The sequence below is a fragment of the Augochlora pura genome, chromosome 7 (genome assembly GCF_028453695.1).
Source record: "Augochlora pura isolate Apur16 chromosome 7, APUR_v2.2.1, whole genome shotgun sequence".
Lineage (NCBI taxonomy): Eukaryota > Metazoa > Arthropoda > Insecta > Hymenoptera > Halictidae > Augochlora > Augochlora pura.
Window position 1 is genome coordinate 14,973,311 of NC_135778.1, and position 18,548 is coordinate 14,991,858.

The 18,548-nt window shown below is 37.7% G+C and overlaps 1 protein-coding gene across 6 annotated transcripts in view; it reads right to left on the reverse strand.

Annotated features, from left to right (window-relative positions):
* Positions 1 to 18,548, reverse strand: part of LOC144473563 (dystrophin, isoforms A/C/F/G/H) — an 856,126-nt gene that overhangs the window by 801,452 nt on the left and 36,126 nt on the right. For all 6 annotated transcript variants that reach the window (XM_078187528.1, XM_078187532.1, XM_078187527.1 and 3 more), the window contains 7 exons: positions 18,024 to 18,539; positions 17,267 to 17,904; positions 16,776 to 16,923; positions 16,253 to 16,366; positions 15,993 to 16,169; positions 15,816 to 15,923; positions 15,244 to 15,355 (listed from right to left, as the gene is read on the reverse strand). In XM_078187528.1, coding sequence (XP_078043654.1) covers positions 15,244 to 15,355; positions 15,816 to 15,923; positions 15,993 to 16,169; positions 16,253 to 16,366; positions 16,776 to 16,923; positions 17,267 to 17,904; positions 18,024 to 18,539 — 1,813 coding nt within the window. The remainder of the gene's footprint in view (positions 1 to 15,243; positions 15,356 to 15,815; positions 15,924 to 15,992; positions 16,170 to 16,252; positions 16,367 to 16,775; positions 16,924 to 17,266; positions 17,905 to 18,023; positions 18,540 to 18,548) is intronic.

An 18,548-nucleotide genomic window follows, 5' to 3' on the forward strand; every position in this document is an offset into this window, starting at 1 on the left:
CCCAACCGAAGGTCGGGCCGCGTTTAAGGGGTGTTCTTCCCTTCGCATCAGTAACTTCTGCTTACCCTTCCTCTGGCGAGACCGGTTCTCGGATATTCGTCCGAGCAGTACGTACAGCGCGTACGGTAATTTGTTCGAGCGTACACATACCGATAACATCGTCAACTCGATGTCCGGCGTTCAAGTTACCGCCAAGCTAAACTTTATCGCGTAAATCGCGTTCAACCCGTGGCCACAACAAAGCTATCGCCCTCGCCTGATAACCGAAGACGACGTTGGCCGGATATGGCATTCCTATCTACCTCCAACGCCGGCTGATGTTTATAAAAAAAAAATATACAAATGCTTACTATTTTGAAAAATAAGCTTTTTTATATTTGACTTAATCGATGAATCTAATTGGAGCATTTTTATCGGTTTGCATTTAACAATGTACGTGTCTCAAAAAATATGTATTACAAATGCACATAGTTCATTACAGTAGTTGCTTGGAAATAATATTCAAGCGTTAAGAAAATTTCAATTAATTATTTCAATTAAGTATTTCAGCTTTACATTGTAAACTATACATTTTAAATACTTACTATATATTTGTAAAATCAATTAAGGATTTCTACTTGTATTCCATTTAATACAGAAATGAATTACGGGAGAAATAATATTTGCAAATATTTGTACGTGTTAATTCAAATATCTTCACTCAGATCTGATGGGCGGTTTAGTTGTAACTTTGAGTTGCAAGTTAATGGTAGCTAGTAATTAAGTCAAAGATCTCTATTGACCCTTCTTGTTTCCTTCTTTATACGAACAACACCGTTAAGTGGGTCAGTACCCTTCCGCGCTAACATACTAGTGACATTATCTCGTCCTACCAATCTCCATTTTCCTACTCACACATTCCCTGCTTCAACGTGTAGTCCCTATCATTTAAAACTACCAAACCCTCGCGTAGACACCCCTGTTAGCTTTGATCGCTTGATCTGTTTTTCCGGTGCCCCATAATTCGTTTTCGATCGCGTTATCTGCACCACGACGACCTAGCTGTGTCACGTAGTCAACTTTTGCGTAGACTAATCGAATTCGTGTTGTTACTTATTATCGTACCATATGTTTATGCGAATATCCTATTTGTAATAGCAAAATTGAAAGAAGGCACACATTTTAATCATTGTCTAGTAGACTAATCCTTCTATCATCTAAAAAAAAAACTAAATCGTTTAGTTCAGTTTGAAAAAAGTTATTGCATTTTAAAAGATGTGCCAATAATTTTGTGACTTATTGTATTTAGAACGTATTATATTATATTAAATTATACTTATATTATATTATTACATTATATTATACTTATTATGGGGCTATTAAACTTATTAGCCCCTTCTGTGAAAATGATCGTACAGTTAATGGTCAAACACAGTCTTGTCCACTGTATTAGAACCGTATGAAAATACTGAATTTTTCTAGTTATAATATTCGATCATAAATGGCGAATTATCGTTATTATATCGCGACATGTATACCACTATTCATTAATAGAATTTCAGTTGTACCAAAAATATTATTTCCAATTTGAATATCAATCATTAAGAAAAATTAAAAATTTGTGAAAACTAATGAAGATGCAAAATCGCTATTTTTCAAAATCATAAGGTGATGCAATATCAGTATGTCTTATTTATACCACAGTAATCACCGCCACCGCTAGCCTATACTGTACAAATCTATAAAGACGAGACCCAGCACTACAACCAACAGTAAGTGACTGTTCTAATGTTCAAACATTCGTGTCATTCCACTTAAGCCGGATAATAGAGGTCCCACTGTATTTGAGGACGCAGACAAGCCTATAGAAATAAGCAAGGATGACCTCAAGACAAACCATAGTATCGACCACCGATAGGCGGCCGCGTGATGCATCGCCGTTTAGACAAACAAGAGAGAACGCATGCGACCGAACGAAATCTAACTTTCGCGAAGGTGAAACCACCCCCAGGGCCGGCCTCGGTAACGGCCCTTGCGGGGATCCCCGAGGCCTGGCATTAGTAAGCTGGCTGGTTCCTGTAGCATGCCCACTAACTGCTAGCCGGCCTTAATGGACCGTTTTACCCTCGACCAACCGAACGACCCACCACCGTCAGATTACAAGCCTGACCGCCGCGGCTACACTCGCTTAAACCACCCCTAACTCCCTCGCTCCCAGTGTCTCTCCCAACCCGGAACCATCCTCTGCTCTTGCCTGCTTCTGCCTGCCCTTTACCGCCCTCTTGACCATGGAGCGAGCTTGATTGTCGGTACAGTAATGAACGCGGCTTAGACACCGGCGTAGAAACCTGACCTCCCCGGGTCTCTCTCTCTCTCTCTCTCTCTCTTCTTCGCCAATAATTGTTACGGCTTCCTCACGGATACGCCGCGATGCAATCGCGTAGTCCACTATCTAGTTGCACCGAGGCAACCGGCAAGATATTCGGATTAACGCGACACAATCTCGCGCCCGCCGAGCAATTTGCACGTCCTACAGTTCGACACCGGATCGCCACGCGGAATTTTCAACACCGTAGACTGGTCATGGTTTTTATTTTTTATCTACAGTCCGTAACAATACCAGTTAACAGCGCTGCATAAAATCATCGAATATTTCGTTGTCAAAAATAATAACTGCTTTCATACGTATGTATAGAGCATTGTTATTTACGCTGTGAAAAGTTACTTATTTGCAATCGATATAATAACGCTAGTGAATGAAAAGATTTCGCCGTATGTACACGAATGAATGAAGTTTCCAAGAACAAGGTATGATATGTACTGAAGGAACACCCATTCTCTGTCGACAAAAAAGAAGCGTAAATGTAAAACCTCGAATCTACGCGAATGGTCCACAGCGTGGAATACAAAAGAAAAATGCTGAATTGGAAATAACATTGACAGGTAACCCCGTTGTTAATAGAATATCATTCGTGACTAAACTCTTTATAAAGCGTGCGATACTTGTACATAAGTATCGGCGATTACGTTTTCTCGTTAATAACAATCGTAGGTTATTCATTTGTAGGTTACTTGATATTAACGAACGCATTGATCGGTGTTAAATATAAAATAATATAAAAACTGAATCATTTTTATCATACCAATCAGTTGTAATCTAAGAAAGAATTGTTATATACTCATTCTATAGAAAACTAGCCTATCTAAGATCTCAAAAAAAGATTCAAATCATTTTTAAAGTTTGTTAACATCTCTAAACTTTAATTTCAATTTTAAAATTGTTATTACACACTGGATCAAAATGGCCTAATTACCGCACTCCGATCTTCGTTTTACCAACGTTGTACGATGCTACAAACGTGCACACTCCCCCGATCTACCGATAAACAATACGAGCTCACAATACAAGCGAAATATTCCACTGGTTGTTCGCGTCAAGCTGATGATCATTGTCGACGGGCAGAGTGATACGGGGTATTTAAAATCGCGGGGGCGTTGTTGTCATTGAGGTTACGTTAATGAGGGGCGGGAGGTGGAGCCATTGTCTACGAAGCACCTGACGATTCACTAATGAATTGCAAGAATAAGGACGGATGAAAGCGACGCCTGGGATAAGGGATGCGTGTCTGTGTCCTATGTCTCTGTTTTTGTCTCTGTCTATGGTTATGGCTATGTCTCCGTCTTTGTCTCTCTGTCTCTCTGTGACTATGTCAGATGCAGTGTTTTTGCTTTGTGTCTGTGTCTTCTGTGCTGTGTCTGCGTCCTATGACTGCATCTGTAATTGTGACTATGTCAATGCTACCTCTGTATCGGTGGTTGTGCCTGTACACGTGGCTATGCCAATGTTGGTGTCTGGGTCTGTACATCTGGCTCTGTCAATGTTGCGTCTGTGTCCATCTCGGTGACTGAGCCTGTGCCCGCGCGAGTGTGAATGAACGAGTAATGCGCCAGTAACTCAATAGATTCGTATGAATAGCGTTGGATCGGGACAAAAAAGGCCGTGGATGGGGGAGGAGTGAGAAATCTCGCGTGATCGTAGTTACGTAATTTTCAGCCGCGTCGAGTGATTCGATACAAGCCGGGAGGCAAGAGAGTCAACGGGGACGTGAAGAAGGATCGAGAGGTTCGGTCGATGAAGGAAAGCGCGGAGGTAACGATCCTCCCTTACTCCTGGTTCACAGTCTGCCGGGGGTTCTTCGAGCGTTACCCGAATCCGTATGCTTCGCACGTATTGTCGGAGGATACCGTGCATCGAGAAATTAAGGATGGTAAATTCTTAAGTAAAAGGATCTTCAGGAAGACCTCGACGACCTCGCTGCCGGACTGGCTCAGAAAAATCGTGAAAGAGCCTCAGGTACATCTTTCCGTTACAATAAACGTCTTCTTCATGGCACAGAAGATCAGATTGAACACGGACACACAGAAAGCTTCTCGGAGAAGTCGACGAGATGTGGGATTGAAAAGAATCGAAGCCACGTAACCGAAAGCAGCGGGAGTCCAATCGATATATTTGAAAAAGAAATTAGTCATTTTCATGTATCGTCTTTATTTCATCATCAATCTTATTCTTTTCCGTGGGCATTATTCCAATAGGGGACATTTTCCTGATTATGAGAAACAAAGAATATCATCGTTTACTAACACGTGTATTTTTCATAGGTTAAATGTATCGTTCAAATAATTTAGAGTTAGTTTATCGTAACTTTATAATTTATTTCGCTCGTCTTTCTGACATTTGGCATTTATCGATTGCATTTTAAGACAAGTTAAAATGTTTGAAAGTGGAATTTAGGCCATTGTATTTCCAACCCATTCGTTTGTACATAACGAATGAATGACCTGATAATCAATAATCAATAATATCTGTGGACTTGTTAGGTTTAAATTCTTGCGATTTTTAATCAAACTAATTGATAAAATTAAAACTCGTCAAAATATTCTTCGAACTCTTTTTTTATGTTTTACGCTTACATTCTAAAAGATCTTTCCTCGTGCACGTATTTTATAAAAAAAATCTGCGAACAAGGATATCCCATTTTTTTTTCTTTGGATTTACGTCAGCAGAGCGTATAGGTCAAACTAAAAGGGGATTATTTTTTCAAATAAGCTTAAGCTATGTCCCGATTGATTTATGCACGATTACATTACCTTTCACGAAAGTTCATTTTTCAACATTATTTTTGGCTCAAAAGCATTTCAAATAATCGTTCAGTGTGCCTGTAGACGAACTAGCGTTAGTAGTTGGCCTTTCCCATCGTTCAAAAGTTATTTTACACTTATTTTGCAATCTACAATAACCCCTTCAATTTCTATCTTACTCTTAATTATCATACAACATCGATTAGTGATTATTGAGTCAAAAGTCTCAATTGTTGACATATCAATTATGACAACCTCAAATCTCTTAGCACTTAACCCTTCATCAACAATTTTAATATATATATTTACTTCTATTTAATCTTATTGCACTATTTTATTATACCAATGACGGCGTGAGAAAAATTCATTATGACACAATTCACGATCAATAAATGGCATAGTGCATAAAACATGATTTTACCGTGTTGAATCTAATCTTCTAATTGTAGCCGAAGTATTTCTGAACTTTTTTTAATTCGACAGTAATTATCAGGTTCTGATACTTGAAGACGCGATCATTGATCTGTGCGCGAAACGGCTGATGTCACTGACGAGGAACCTCGATCACAAGAAGCTGGTGGTCGCCTCGGAAACGACCGAATACATACCTAGTCACTGCGATCCGAATAAAACGATGATGACGCGGCGCACCACCATTCGATCGCCCCTAAACGGTCTCACGGGTCGCATGATAGAAAGAGTTTGTCACGTCGGCGCGATCAGAAACGCGAAAAAAGCGTTGCAGGTGAGAGAGACAAGAAAGTTAGACGCCGAAACGATTTTACTGCGACTGCTTCACGCAATTTCCACCATTCTGTGAAACTCACATGAGATCAATAAGATTTTTATCCAACAGAAACGCTGTTTGTACTCATTACGTTCTACATAGACTATACATTTACGGACAAAAGTTAAGAAACTTTTCATATCGTTAACATTTTTGTGAGACATGATATTTCAACAAATGTACGTCTTGGTAAATTGAAAGTAGATATTGTAGTGAAATATACAATGTATTGTTTATATTGCAATATTGTTTTATTTAGTGCAACCGACAAATAAGAAAAATAATTTTAAAGAACTCTAACGACAGGGAATTTTCTTAATTAATATCGCGAACAATGCTTTTATATTTAAGGGAATATCGCAAAATATGGAAAATCATATCAACTTCGCATGTCATTCTCACAAATTAACTGTGCCAAACATTTTTCATAGCTTGTAAGCTGATCATGACAAACATTATTTCTCGGTGATTAATAACTTTTATTATTTTAGGGATTCTTGTACATTCTTGCGCAAGGCAATGGAGGATCAGCAAGAGCCCATAATATCGCCATTGGTTAATTTTATACTAAAACTTTATCTAATTTACACCGCGTTGCAGATGTTAGTCTTTCTAGTTGATTTTTTTTTATGGAAGAGTAATTTTGTAACACCGTTATATCGTAAGTTTCGCGTGCACGATAAAATATAAATAAAGAAGTTAAAAAATTTAAAAACCACAAAATTAATAATTTCGTTGACACGGTACTAATGTTTTTTCTACGTTAAGAACATTGACTACACCAAATAATACGCATCTGTGTAATATGTTTCTTCAATTTTGTCGCTAAGTATATATATTGTAAATTTAACAAATATAAAACGCGCACAATATAGATTTTATAGGCTCACAATCGAATATCGTTTGATCTGTTCGACAATTTTAGAACTTGCCTCGTACCGTTTCCGACTGGTATAGCGATTGCTTTCGCGGAGGTATATATGATATGGCGATCGTAAGATCGCAGCAGTTACTTGAAAGAATATTAAATCTCTTCGGAACGTGTACGATTCACATTGAAATCGAACTTCCTCCGACGTACGCGGAATCGAATGTAGCCTCGCGAAACGAGGTGGAAGCGAGTGCAGGAAGACTGCGAAAGAGCTTTCTAAACCAACATGGCCCAATCGGTTGACGTCGAGAGAATCTATGCACTTCATCTCGTCGTAGACACGAAATTGTATTTGGATGTTGGATCGAATCATCTTTCCTCTGTGAATGGGGAATACCGTCTTGAAACAGAGCAACGCAATACTGTGCGAGGCTCCGCGTAAAATGCAAGTGCATTTGCAGAGAAATCAACAACGAGATGGAAAGAAAGAAGACGATTCTACATATATGGGATGCGATTAACACGTTCGTCGCCCAGCGTGAATTTGTTCGTGCCCAAATTCGATAGTCGGAACATGTAGGATAACGTTATATTTTGTACATGAAATATAAATTAATGTATAACGAATATAATAATGTATGAATTTTTAGGATTTTTATCTCATATATATATTATATTTACCGGTGCTTATTCCATTAAATTCCTGTACTACGAATGAGATTTTCATAAATTGAATAAATAAAATAAATAAAATCTTGAATAAGAAGACCGGGCGATAGATATGGGTGACGCTCTTCTTATTCAAGATTTTATTTATTTTATTTATTCAATTTATGAAAATCTCATTTGTAGCACAGGAATTTAATGGAATAAGCACCGGTATTATATTACAAATATTTCCCTCACCTAACCACAGAATTTTCCATCGTCAAATGAGAATTTAAATGACTGTTCTACGTTACCCTTTAAACACAAAATCTCATTGAGGGTAACGCGTAGCCACTGTCCATAGAGCAACATATTTCAGCATCGAAGAACACCTCCCTCCAAACTCGCCGCCTTCATTCTTCCGGCGACCGCCCCCGCCCACCCCAAAAAACCATTATTTCGCTCATCCGTCCGCCCCTAGTCATTCGCCCTCCACGACATCGGTATCCAGTGGTTGTGTAGACTGCTGTCCCATATTACGCACCACCCACACGTGCGTTCTACGAGCATTCATGCGAAGCAGTAACGTATGGCGAGGGGTGAAAACCGCCCCCGCCCCCGCGCGCGCTCGCCCAACGCCGTCGGAAGCTTTTTCGTAGTACAATAAAATTTCACGGCTAAGCTGGCTCTTATTAGATCCCGGACGAAGTGCCTCTTCGTCTTATTTCCCGACGTAAATCCATGACACTCGTCATTCTTCACTTCCGACGGCTGGCGTCGATACGTGACGGTTTTATTGATTCGGATTAAGGATCGTCGAGCGCCGGGGCGAAGCTGGGAACTAGATCAGGAATTCATAAAAGTAGCTTTCGCTTTACGTACCCCGCTCGCCGCCGTGTGCGAGTTCCGATTTTAATAAAGCGAAGGATCCGCCGATTGTATGATTTCGACCGCTAATAATTCCTCTAAAAAGGAGGTAAATCCCAAAATCTAATAACTCGCAAGAATAATGCACTTTTGAATTTCGACCTCCAAGCAAGCAATTGAATGACGAAAAATGCAAATTGCAGCCGAGAACTCCAGAAAAAGGACACCGTAAACGTAATGCTTAAAGATTCATTCTATCCAATATAAGTCGCAGCAAAAGAGGTGATCATAGTTTTCAGCGCTATATTTTTGTATTTATGCAACTGTGATCTCCAAGGTATAAATTAATCTGCAGTTCTTACTACATACCTAACACTTACAATATTAAATTTATAATATTAATGTGTAGTTAATGCATCACTAGATTATATCATTCCTTTGACTTTTCATATACTCGCGTATGTTCTTATCAATGATACTGACACAATAAGCGCACATTTTACTATTTTATGACTGAAAACAAGCCTTGGCGATAACAGTTTACCTTAAATATAAACCCCTCGCGCTATAATAACGAGTCAGACTAGTGACGAACGTTTCATGCACGATTCGATAAATGTGGCTGCCAATGCATTTCTATTAACACTAAACCTACCGAGCAGTGATACTGTATGCATTGGTGTGCCTTGACTCGTAAGAGTGAGAAGATAAAATTCGTTTAGACTCTGTCAAGCTTTAATTACAAAGCTTACTACAATAATTAATTTATTAAAACAAAGGGGTCGCTTAAAGCTTGTGTAATATTGTAAAACTAGAAACCGGTCATTTTGACCGTGGTAGGTTTAGTGTTAAATTGAAAGAAAGTTTGAATCCCCTGTCATCGAAATCTGGGAATGAAAATAGACGAGTCCAGTCGGGACACAATAATCATCTCATGACATCAAGAAAATAACTAAAGACTAAACAGTAGTAATGAAAGTAGCTCTGAAAGACGCAACAGTGCAAGGGGTGAAAATACTGTCGACCAGTAATCTCAGAATTTACTATTTCATTTAAAATAGTACATATTAAGATACGTTGTACTGAACCCGGAGTGACTGTGCATCGCGGACGCAAGAAGCTCTAGGATTCGGGGAAAGACGAGCACGCGGTTTGCGCGTTCCCCCTCCGGCTAGGGGATTTTCGTTCGATAGGAAAAGCGCCGGTGAGAAATAATGGAGGGTCAGCTGCGCGGGGCGGGTGTCATTACCAGTCGCGGCATAAAAAGCTGTCTCCGGTACAGCAGGCCCGGCGCAATTACCGGAGCGTCATACAGCTCGATCCCCGTGTCACAACATCCGATATTTCTCGTCGGGGGCGAAAATTTTATCTGTTTTTTATTGTCGCCGCCGAGAGAACACGGCGGGCATCGTAAACACCGCCCTCTCTGTCGGCGGAGTTGATTTCTACGGGAACGACCGGCGAACAGGTAGCCGAAAACGGAACAACAAAAAATCGGACAACGTTGAAAAATTGACCGTATGAAAGCGAGAGAGAGAGAGAGAGAGAAAGAGAAGACACGTTTACATGCCGGTGTTTCGTAGGCGATTGAAATTTAACGCGGCACCGCGCGATATTTTATCCGCAGGGGCCGGGAGAGGCTGAATGAAAAATGCATAAAGAGATACCGAACGCATCTTTCGTGTCGATCATGGATTTTAAACACGAACTCGGCCGCATAGAGGTTCTCACCGGAGAATCCCTATCTCACGTGTACACGCGTAGTAAACGAATCCGGATCTCAGTGTGCGCGTGTAGATCTATCCCTCGATTTACGCACGTCTCTTTTTTACGCGGCAAATTATAACACTGTTTACGCGGTATATTTCATAAGCGATCTGAATTTACGTAGCTGGAGTGATTGCTCGCAAGGCTTTCGAATTAGCCAAAAAAATTGTAAAGTGCCTTAATAGACATTAATCCAAACATTCAACGAACCTTCCAATTTCGTTACAATTTAATGAAATGTTGCGTTCTCTTCATAAAAATACCAAGGCATTTATTGCGTAAAATCATTCATTTAGAAGATATTTGAATTTTAGCATCTTTTACAGACAAGAATGGATCTCTGCATTCGGGCAACTATAGATAGGTGATAAAGATAATCCTAAATTTCGTAGTAACTCCTCACATTGAGTTGGGTTAAATTAGATTATCTGCTCATATACGCGTTTCTTTAAGAACGAGTCATAAGGCAAGGGGTTAAAGGATCCTGGCATTCTGGATCCTTAATTCCTTTCCACACGTTCCGCGTGCCACGTGTACACGTTTATTTTAGTATCCGTTCAAAACTGCGATCTCCAATTTCCACGCTTCCACCGTCTAATTCCGCCGCGATTCCCTCGACTTTTATCTGTTCCTTTTCGATTTGGAAAAAGACGAGGGAACGCCTATGTTGCTAGACTAGGCACGAAACGTGACCGCAGGAACATGAAAGCCTTAATGAGCCTTCTCGCTAACGAGGAACGAGTTCGTTCGAACGAGCATCAGCTCCATCCACGGCGCCCGGGCCTTGAGAGCTAGACTAGCTGAAATCTGCTTTTCCGGGATTGGCGTAATTCGCTGTTAATGTTCACACAACGTGCACGTAACATTATACGTACGTATATAGATGACACGTTTATAATCCTGACAGTCGGAATCAATCTCCGATTCGCCTCGGTACAAACGAAATATTGTGTTTCCGGCAACGCCGCGGGACCATTGTCCTAATCAGCTTTACCTCGCGCGTCATGTATCGCCGTGTAGTCAATTATTGACTAGCAGCCGAGCTAATGTACATTTGAATATTCACTCGGTTCGATGCAAATCGCACGAATTTCTACGATACCTCTCAGCTTCGCTGTGGGCTACAACCAACTTCGACGCTCGGACTGCAATGGACTTTGTATCGGATAACAGACTGCTATCTTAGTGTTTGCAGAAGATTATCAAGGTAATATGTTCGTTCATCGGAGAGGAAAAACGTCGAGAATTTAGGAAAATGGTGTCTACATGTAAAGGCCAACTATAAGGATTTAGTAATAAACAGTTTATTAAAATATTTTTAATGATGCTTTTACATTACCCTTTCCTGACCAGAACTGGGCAAGCTTTATTTCAAATAAAAGACAACTATTCGCATAATTAATTTTGAACTGTTGTTTTCAATATTGTACTTTCCAACAAGAACGTCACAAATATCTCAAATCATTATATCAACTAATTATAAAATAAAGTAACGAAACTAAACTAATCAACACTAAAATAATCAAAAATTGGATTAACCTAGAGCTAAGGTTTTCTAAGTTGGCGTTCGGCTTTTATTATTAGCGAGAATAGATCATTTTCAAAAAACGACACTGTATATATGTTTATAGCCGATTTCAAAGAATATTTTTATTTATTTTTATTCGTAATAGTGACAGCGTTGAAGTGGGCAAGCGTAATGCAATACAAATATGAAAAGACAATATAATGATAATATTAATAATAGTATTTATTTACTGCCATAGCTAAAAATGGGGCTTTATCTACATTGTCATAATTACAATTATAAAAAATCTTAATCATTCATCCATCTCACGCACATTCTATCTTGCAATATTGTTTACACCTGTTGCCGTGCATGACTAGACTCATTTACTCCTGTTTCTTTGTGAGAATATATTAAATTAAAGGGTTCCATAAATAAAATGCATTTTAGGTTTTTACACAAGTTTTAAATTTAATTTAGTTGAATATGTGAAATGAAAACAGCAGAAGCAAGCGACCGCAATAATGAGGATATATTAATAATTATGAGATGAGGGAAATCAATCAGCTAATGCAACCTGGTTTGCTAACAACTAAGAATGAATCTATGGAAGTGATTCGACAGAGTTATGGGGAAGGTAGCACGAACTGACGCTATTCACCCTACGTTCCTCTGGGAAACATAAAAACCAGCCCACCTAGATTTTTCCCTCATCGATTATTCCGATGAGAACTTGCCGGCTGTGCCCTGTCGATCCACTAATAGCGAAAAAGAATCATTCTCATTTTATTCCATTTTTTTTTCAACCATTTATTCTACCATTTATTACGATTTTTAAATTCTAATTTTATATTTAATTATTTCGCTAAACATGCACATACCTGTATCTATAAATTTTGAAAGGATAAGATCCTGAACAGACATCAGCACACGGTTCTTATACCTTATTTACACAGTTAAATCATTCCTTACATAGCAAATTTTTATTTTCATAAATACGATCGTGCTGACCCATATGTAAAATGCACAAGAGTAATAATTCTTAATTAATCACGCTAATTAATTTTACATCGCATGCATGTTCCTAACAAAACGTAACTTTTATTATAGAAAATGAAATTATAACTACTTTCGTAAAATGTGTAATGTAACATGCATTAAACAGCACTGATATTTCACTCAAGTAAAATGATGCATAATTAGCAGCCGAAATCTTACCCGCTGAATTCACCGAAACGAGAGCTTACTTTTCGCCGCATCGGTGGAAAATTGTAGAAATGGAATAGGATAATGTTACGTTACAAAACGCGAACCTAAACCGTTTGTAGTCCCCGAAGTTTCGTCAAAACGAGTTGTGATTTCATCTTGACATCGCGCCGCAGAGCGGACATAGAAAACAATAGAGGGAAGGAAAGGGCGGTGGAAACAGAGGGTTGAAGAGAAGCGAGGGAACCAGGCAAGCGTACCCGAGCTATCTCCAGTCTGGCGATATTCTACCGCGACTACATTAGGCGGCTTATCCGCTCATTATGCGGCCCGACGATCGCGCTTATACTACAAACTTACGACCTTTCCGTTAAGCTCTGCGTCGCGGGATCAACAAACCCCACGGTTCTTCCTTCCTGAATCATCGCGATTAAACCGACATGATCCTGAATTATGCACCTTGCCGAAGGAATTTTATTCGCTCCATTTAATTCTCCCATTAATAGCTTCGCATCGATCAATTAATGTACACTTATCGACCAAAGTTAAAAGACAAAGTGAAAAATATTATTTCGAATTTACTACGTGCCAGCCAAAGCAATTCGACGAGATATTTTGGTGACCACCCTACATAGCAACATCTTCAGTTCCTCCGAACGTTATTAAAAAATATTAGCTTCGAACATTAAGATCAGTTGTTCGTCGAATATTTTAATAAGCTTAACAAGTTCTCCGTTTCTAATTATACCGCACGACTTATTCGTTTGCTACTGAGACTTTTTAAACGGATTATGTTTAGAGAAGGAAACGAAGTTTCGAGCTAAAAGCCGGATGACTCTGCAATATTCGCGGCATCAACGATTCCAAATGCACGAATCGATCCGCGAACGAAGGAAGAAGAAAAGATACAGGCGCTCGGTGAAAAGACTGCACTTAACGTGGCAGATATATATCGTTCCGTAGCACGGAACGGAAGTGATATGTGACCACGCTTACCGGTCCGACTAAACGCACTATTTCTTGTTCAGTCGACGAAGTCCCTTCGAGAATCCTACGACAGTTCCGAAAGAGTACATTTAGCGGGAGTTACAATTGCTTTCAACCCTGACGAATTCCTTAGGGAGACTAGGTCCGCAATTTTCTATCAATTGCTATTACAGTTGTGCACGGTTAAATTTACCAGCCCCAGTCCACATATCTCACCCACCACAGCGCTTCGAGCTCGGCAGAGTCTTATCTCAGTATACAAGGATGTAGAGTGACAATAGTGATAAGAAAGGAAAGCGATGAACATGAATAGGATGACGTGACTGGGCGAAGTAAATATGCAGAAAAGACGATTTTATTTTCTGTCATTTTGCGTCTCCTGATTAAAATAAGTCCAAACGCGATGTAAATCGGACTATGTTTGTCGAAGAGTTCAATATTATATATTGCGCATTAATCAATCCAAGAATAGCTTTGATTAAATTTTCTTACATCGTGATTGAACTTTCTTTAATAAGGTATATATGAATGAGGTATCTCAGCCATTGATGCTTTAAATTATAAAGGTGGTGGCTAAAAATGAAATTTTCTTTATTGAACGTTTATTTTTGTTGGTCGTGAAAAATTCACGTAAATTCGATTCATACGGTGACTTCCAAATTAAATCGTGCAAAAGTATACTATTTAGAGCTGAAAAGAATGGTCCTACCTACAAACAAAACAATGCCTCGAGCAAGAGAATTTGGTCGCTCGGTCCACCTAAACCCTTTTAGTTTCTCAGACCCCTGATCATTAGGGGCAGTAGGAGCGAGTATATAAAAAGAGGAAAAGTTAACCGTGTTATCAGTAATACCCAAATTATATAGGGAGTATAATATAGACTCCTTATACTTAAGAATTACTCCGATATACTTAAAATTGTGAAATAGATATCAAAATCAATTTAACTTTTTTAAATAAATTATAGAGCAAGCCTTGATATAATATACTTATATACCTACTGCAATCGAAATTCATCAACTCTTATTTTAACCAGTTCTTGAAATTTTAAAAGTATTAGAAAATTGAGAAGATTAGTTATCCTACGAGAAGAAATCAATCGACACCTAATATGTTAAATTTCACTAAATATGAGATTAAATTGAAATGAAAAAGCCTCAATTTGAGCTAAACAAAAAACATTTCTTGTACGCTGTTTAATCTTTTAAATACTATAGAAATACTGCGTCGATAACAGAGGAAGGTGCCATCTGTTGTCAGACACGGGAAAATGTTACTCTCTATTTCAATTTCTCGCATGAATCGATTGAAAAGTTAAGAATAATATAATTTAGTTGATAATTATTGCGCTACTTATTTTCAAGTGACATATAAATTGGCTTACATGCTGAATAAAAATAACAATTTTTTTTCTCTAAAGGAAAAGATAAGATACAATAAAATTTAGCTCAGTAATGAAACGATACTTTAAGAAAAAAGACTTACCTCTTTCCCTGGATGTCACGGTAACCGGAACTGATGATTTGATATCATGACCCTGTATGTCACCGCTATTTTTAACAAATTGCCAGTCTTCTCTCAGCTTCTTTAACTTTTCCTAGTACACATAAATCTTACATGTACATCTGAATTTAAAGAACATAAAATATGAAATAATATAAGTTAAGTTAGGAAGAGGTTGAACAATGACGTAAGCACAGTGAAAAAATGTTAATCATTTAAAAACAAAACCGAAACCGGTACACTATCACTCCTGATTTATTCTGCCCTGTAAAATCACCCCGTAAAATATTTCACATATAGAGTCAAACATGTTTTATGCAACATTAAAGATAGTAGATCTCTTACAGATCTACTACGAAATGCGCCATGGCAGGATGGGAATACAGTTAAGACAAAAATACTATATTCGAATTTGTATGTTTTGCATAGCCTTATAAATAATTAATTCCAAATGAAATAGATACGATTGTAGAAATTATAAACCAAAATAAAAAATTAATTAGAAAATTAATTAATTTATTAAAAAGTCAGCGTACGCATATTTTTGCACTTACTTGTAATTCCACGGAAATTGGTTGTTTCGCAGACTCGCATTCTTTCTCCAAATTAGTATAGTTCTCCAATACATCCTTAACTTCCATTTCACGGTCTTCTACTTTTGTCTATCGATACATAGTTTAACAATTAACATTACCATATTGTCTGCAATTCACAAGCACATTAGCACTTACCATAACATTATTAATAACTTTAATTCGATCTTGTTCAGATAGTTCTCGAGATATGCTTATTCTTGTTCGCGTTTCCATGACCCAAGTCATGACAGCATCCAAAGTACAAATGTACTTTTTAAGAGAGGCAAGCTTACTTTCAACGTATTCACGATGATTCGAAAGATTTGAATTAGCCTGTAAATTAAATATAAATAATTAACATAGTTGTCATTCACTGCCATACTTTATGAATTTCAACAAATCATTCTAGGCAGTACCTTGTCCATATCAGTAAGAAGCTTGTTGCACTCGTCTTCACTCGAAGATGTCGAATTTTGAGGTATTAAATTTTGCAGTGATCTCTTACGAGTACAAAGTTCTTCTTGTTTCGCCTAAAAATATGCAAACAAATATAAAATCTGATCCACTGGGTTGACAAGTTTATGTTTGGAAAGGAAATATACAAAAAAGGGAGAGTTCAATGCTATTTATGTCTTGGCACAGTTTCGTTCATGCAGTCGTGGCATGTGAAGATATTATTAGGTTCACTTTCAGTGTATTTAATAACGTAACCGTAGCTAGTGATGTTTGATTTGATGGGATTAATTTTTTAGTTAAGGAATAAAGTGATCGTATACAAACTATTACTTATGGGAAACATAAACTAGATATATGATTGATAAAAAAAATTTAAATTAATATACTCATATGAAGACTAGTCTCATATAATAAATTTTGTATACAACGCAATCTAGTGTCTAAAAGCAAAAGAAAAATAGTGACATTTTAGGTACGACTTACTTTAATCAGTGACAATCTTATTGATAGAGAAGTTTCATCTGATGGATTAGCTGGAGACACCAGTAAGGAATTTATCTGTTCCAAGATGTTGTAAGCACTGTCTAAAATTCTTCCTTCAGTATTCACTTTTCTTTCCATTGCAAAAGTCCTTAAAGATGTAATATTGATATTAGAAAGACATAAAAACTGCTAAATATTTATATAAATAAAGTTAGTAATTGAAAATAAATTTATATAATTCTGCAATCGTAGTGAAAAATAAAATTTATAAAATTTAATACTTTTACACGTTCTTGCACAAATTTCTTTATTAGATTCAAGATTATACTGCGTTGAACACTACAGCACCACAGGCAAATCACAACTGAAATAGCTCAATCGGGAGAATAGCTTGAACGTGTCCATCAAAATCATTGAACTACTACTGTTAAGATCTAATTACAAAACAGCAAAAAATTATAAATAATTCATGCAATGAACTCAATACATACTTTTCTTTTCTTGTATTTAAATCAGCCACTATATTTTGCCAGCGGCGCTTTATCATTTCAATCATGTCTTTCAATTCGATCATATCTTCTGATTTGGAACGACTAAAAATGCTAGCACTCGATACATTAATATTATTAACTGTTCGTTGCATTCTCGAAATTTCTTGCTCCAATTCAAATATTTTTGTCTTTGATGATTTCGAGTGACCAGAAGAATTCACCTTCTTTAAGGATTCTTCAATTTTATCCAGCCACTCAGAGAAGCTTCTACACGTGTGGCAAAGCTCTTTCCATTTTTCATAACATTTATCCCAACGATTAAACCTTTCTACATAACTCTGATTAACATTAATCCATTCCTCTCGTAGTTTATCGCTTAAACGTCTTATTTGCTCAGCTTGGTCCCTTCTTAATTGTGAAGCGACATTTTCAAAAACTGAGTTAATTTCTTCAATGCTCGGTTTTAGAATATTCAAAGCATTACTAATCTTTTTTAAACAATCCTCTTGGTTTGCGAACATTTCATAATCATCGCCATTTAGCGGCATCGAGTTTAGAGATCTGGTTACTGTTACCACAGCTTCTCTGATCTTGTTGACTCTTGTGGTAAATTCTTGCAAGTCAATTCTGCCCACATCCTACAAAACATTACATTAAAGGATAAGTTTTCTAAAAATAGTAGTGCCTGATTTTCAAAAAATTAGTAATCCTTTTGTATCGACTGCTTGTCTATTATATTGCTATTATTTATACATACCACTTCAACTTTCTTGTCAGTAACATGTTTATCCTTATCCTTGCTGCCACTATATCTTTTAAATTGTGAGCTAACTTCTTGCCATCTACTATTGATACTGTAGCGTACAGTTTCGGAATATCCAACATTTAATCTCTTTAATTCAACAGCCAGATCATTCAATTTATGAATCTGTTCGCGCTTAGCATCAAACTCTTCTGTGAAAGATTCTAAGTGGCCTTCGTAGTTATTCACTTGTTCAAGTTTTAATGGGACATCTCTAAACCAATCTTCAAACTCTGCCACCAGGCTATTATATTGTCGCAGCATATCTTCACCCCGTTGTGCTTGGATTCTTCTAGTTTCAATCTCTGACATAACTTGGTGCCATTTGCTCCTCAACTTGTCCTGATGTTCGTTTTTTATCTTCTCTGCTCTAACAGGATCAGATGCATGCACTGTCATCACTAGTCCATCACCTTTGCTAATCAAAGCTGCTGCATCTGGTGCAAGAGTACTAACTTCACCTTCTAGTACCTGAAATAA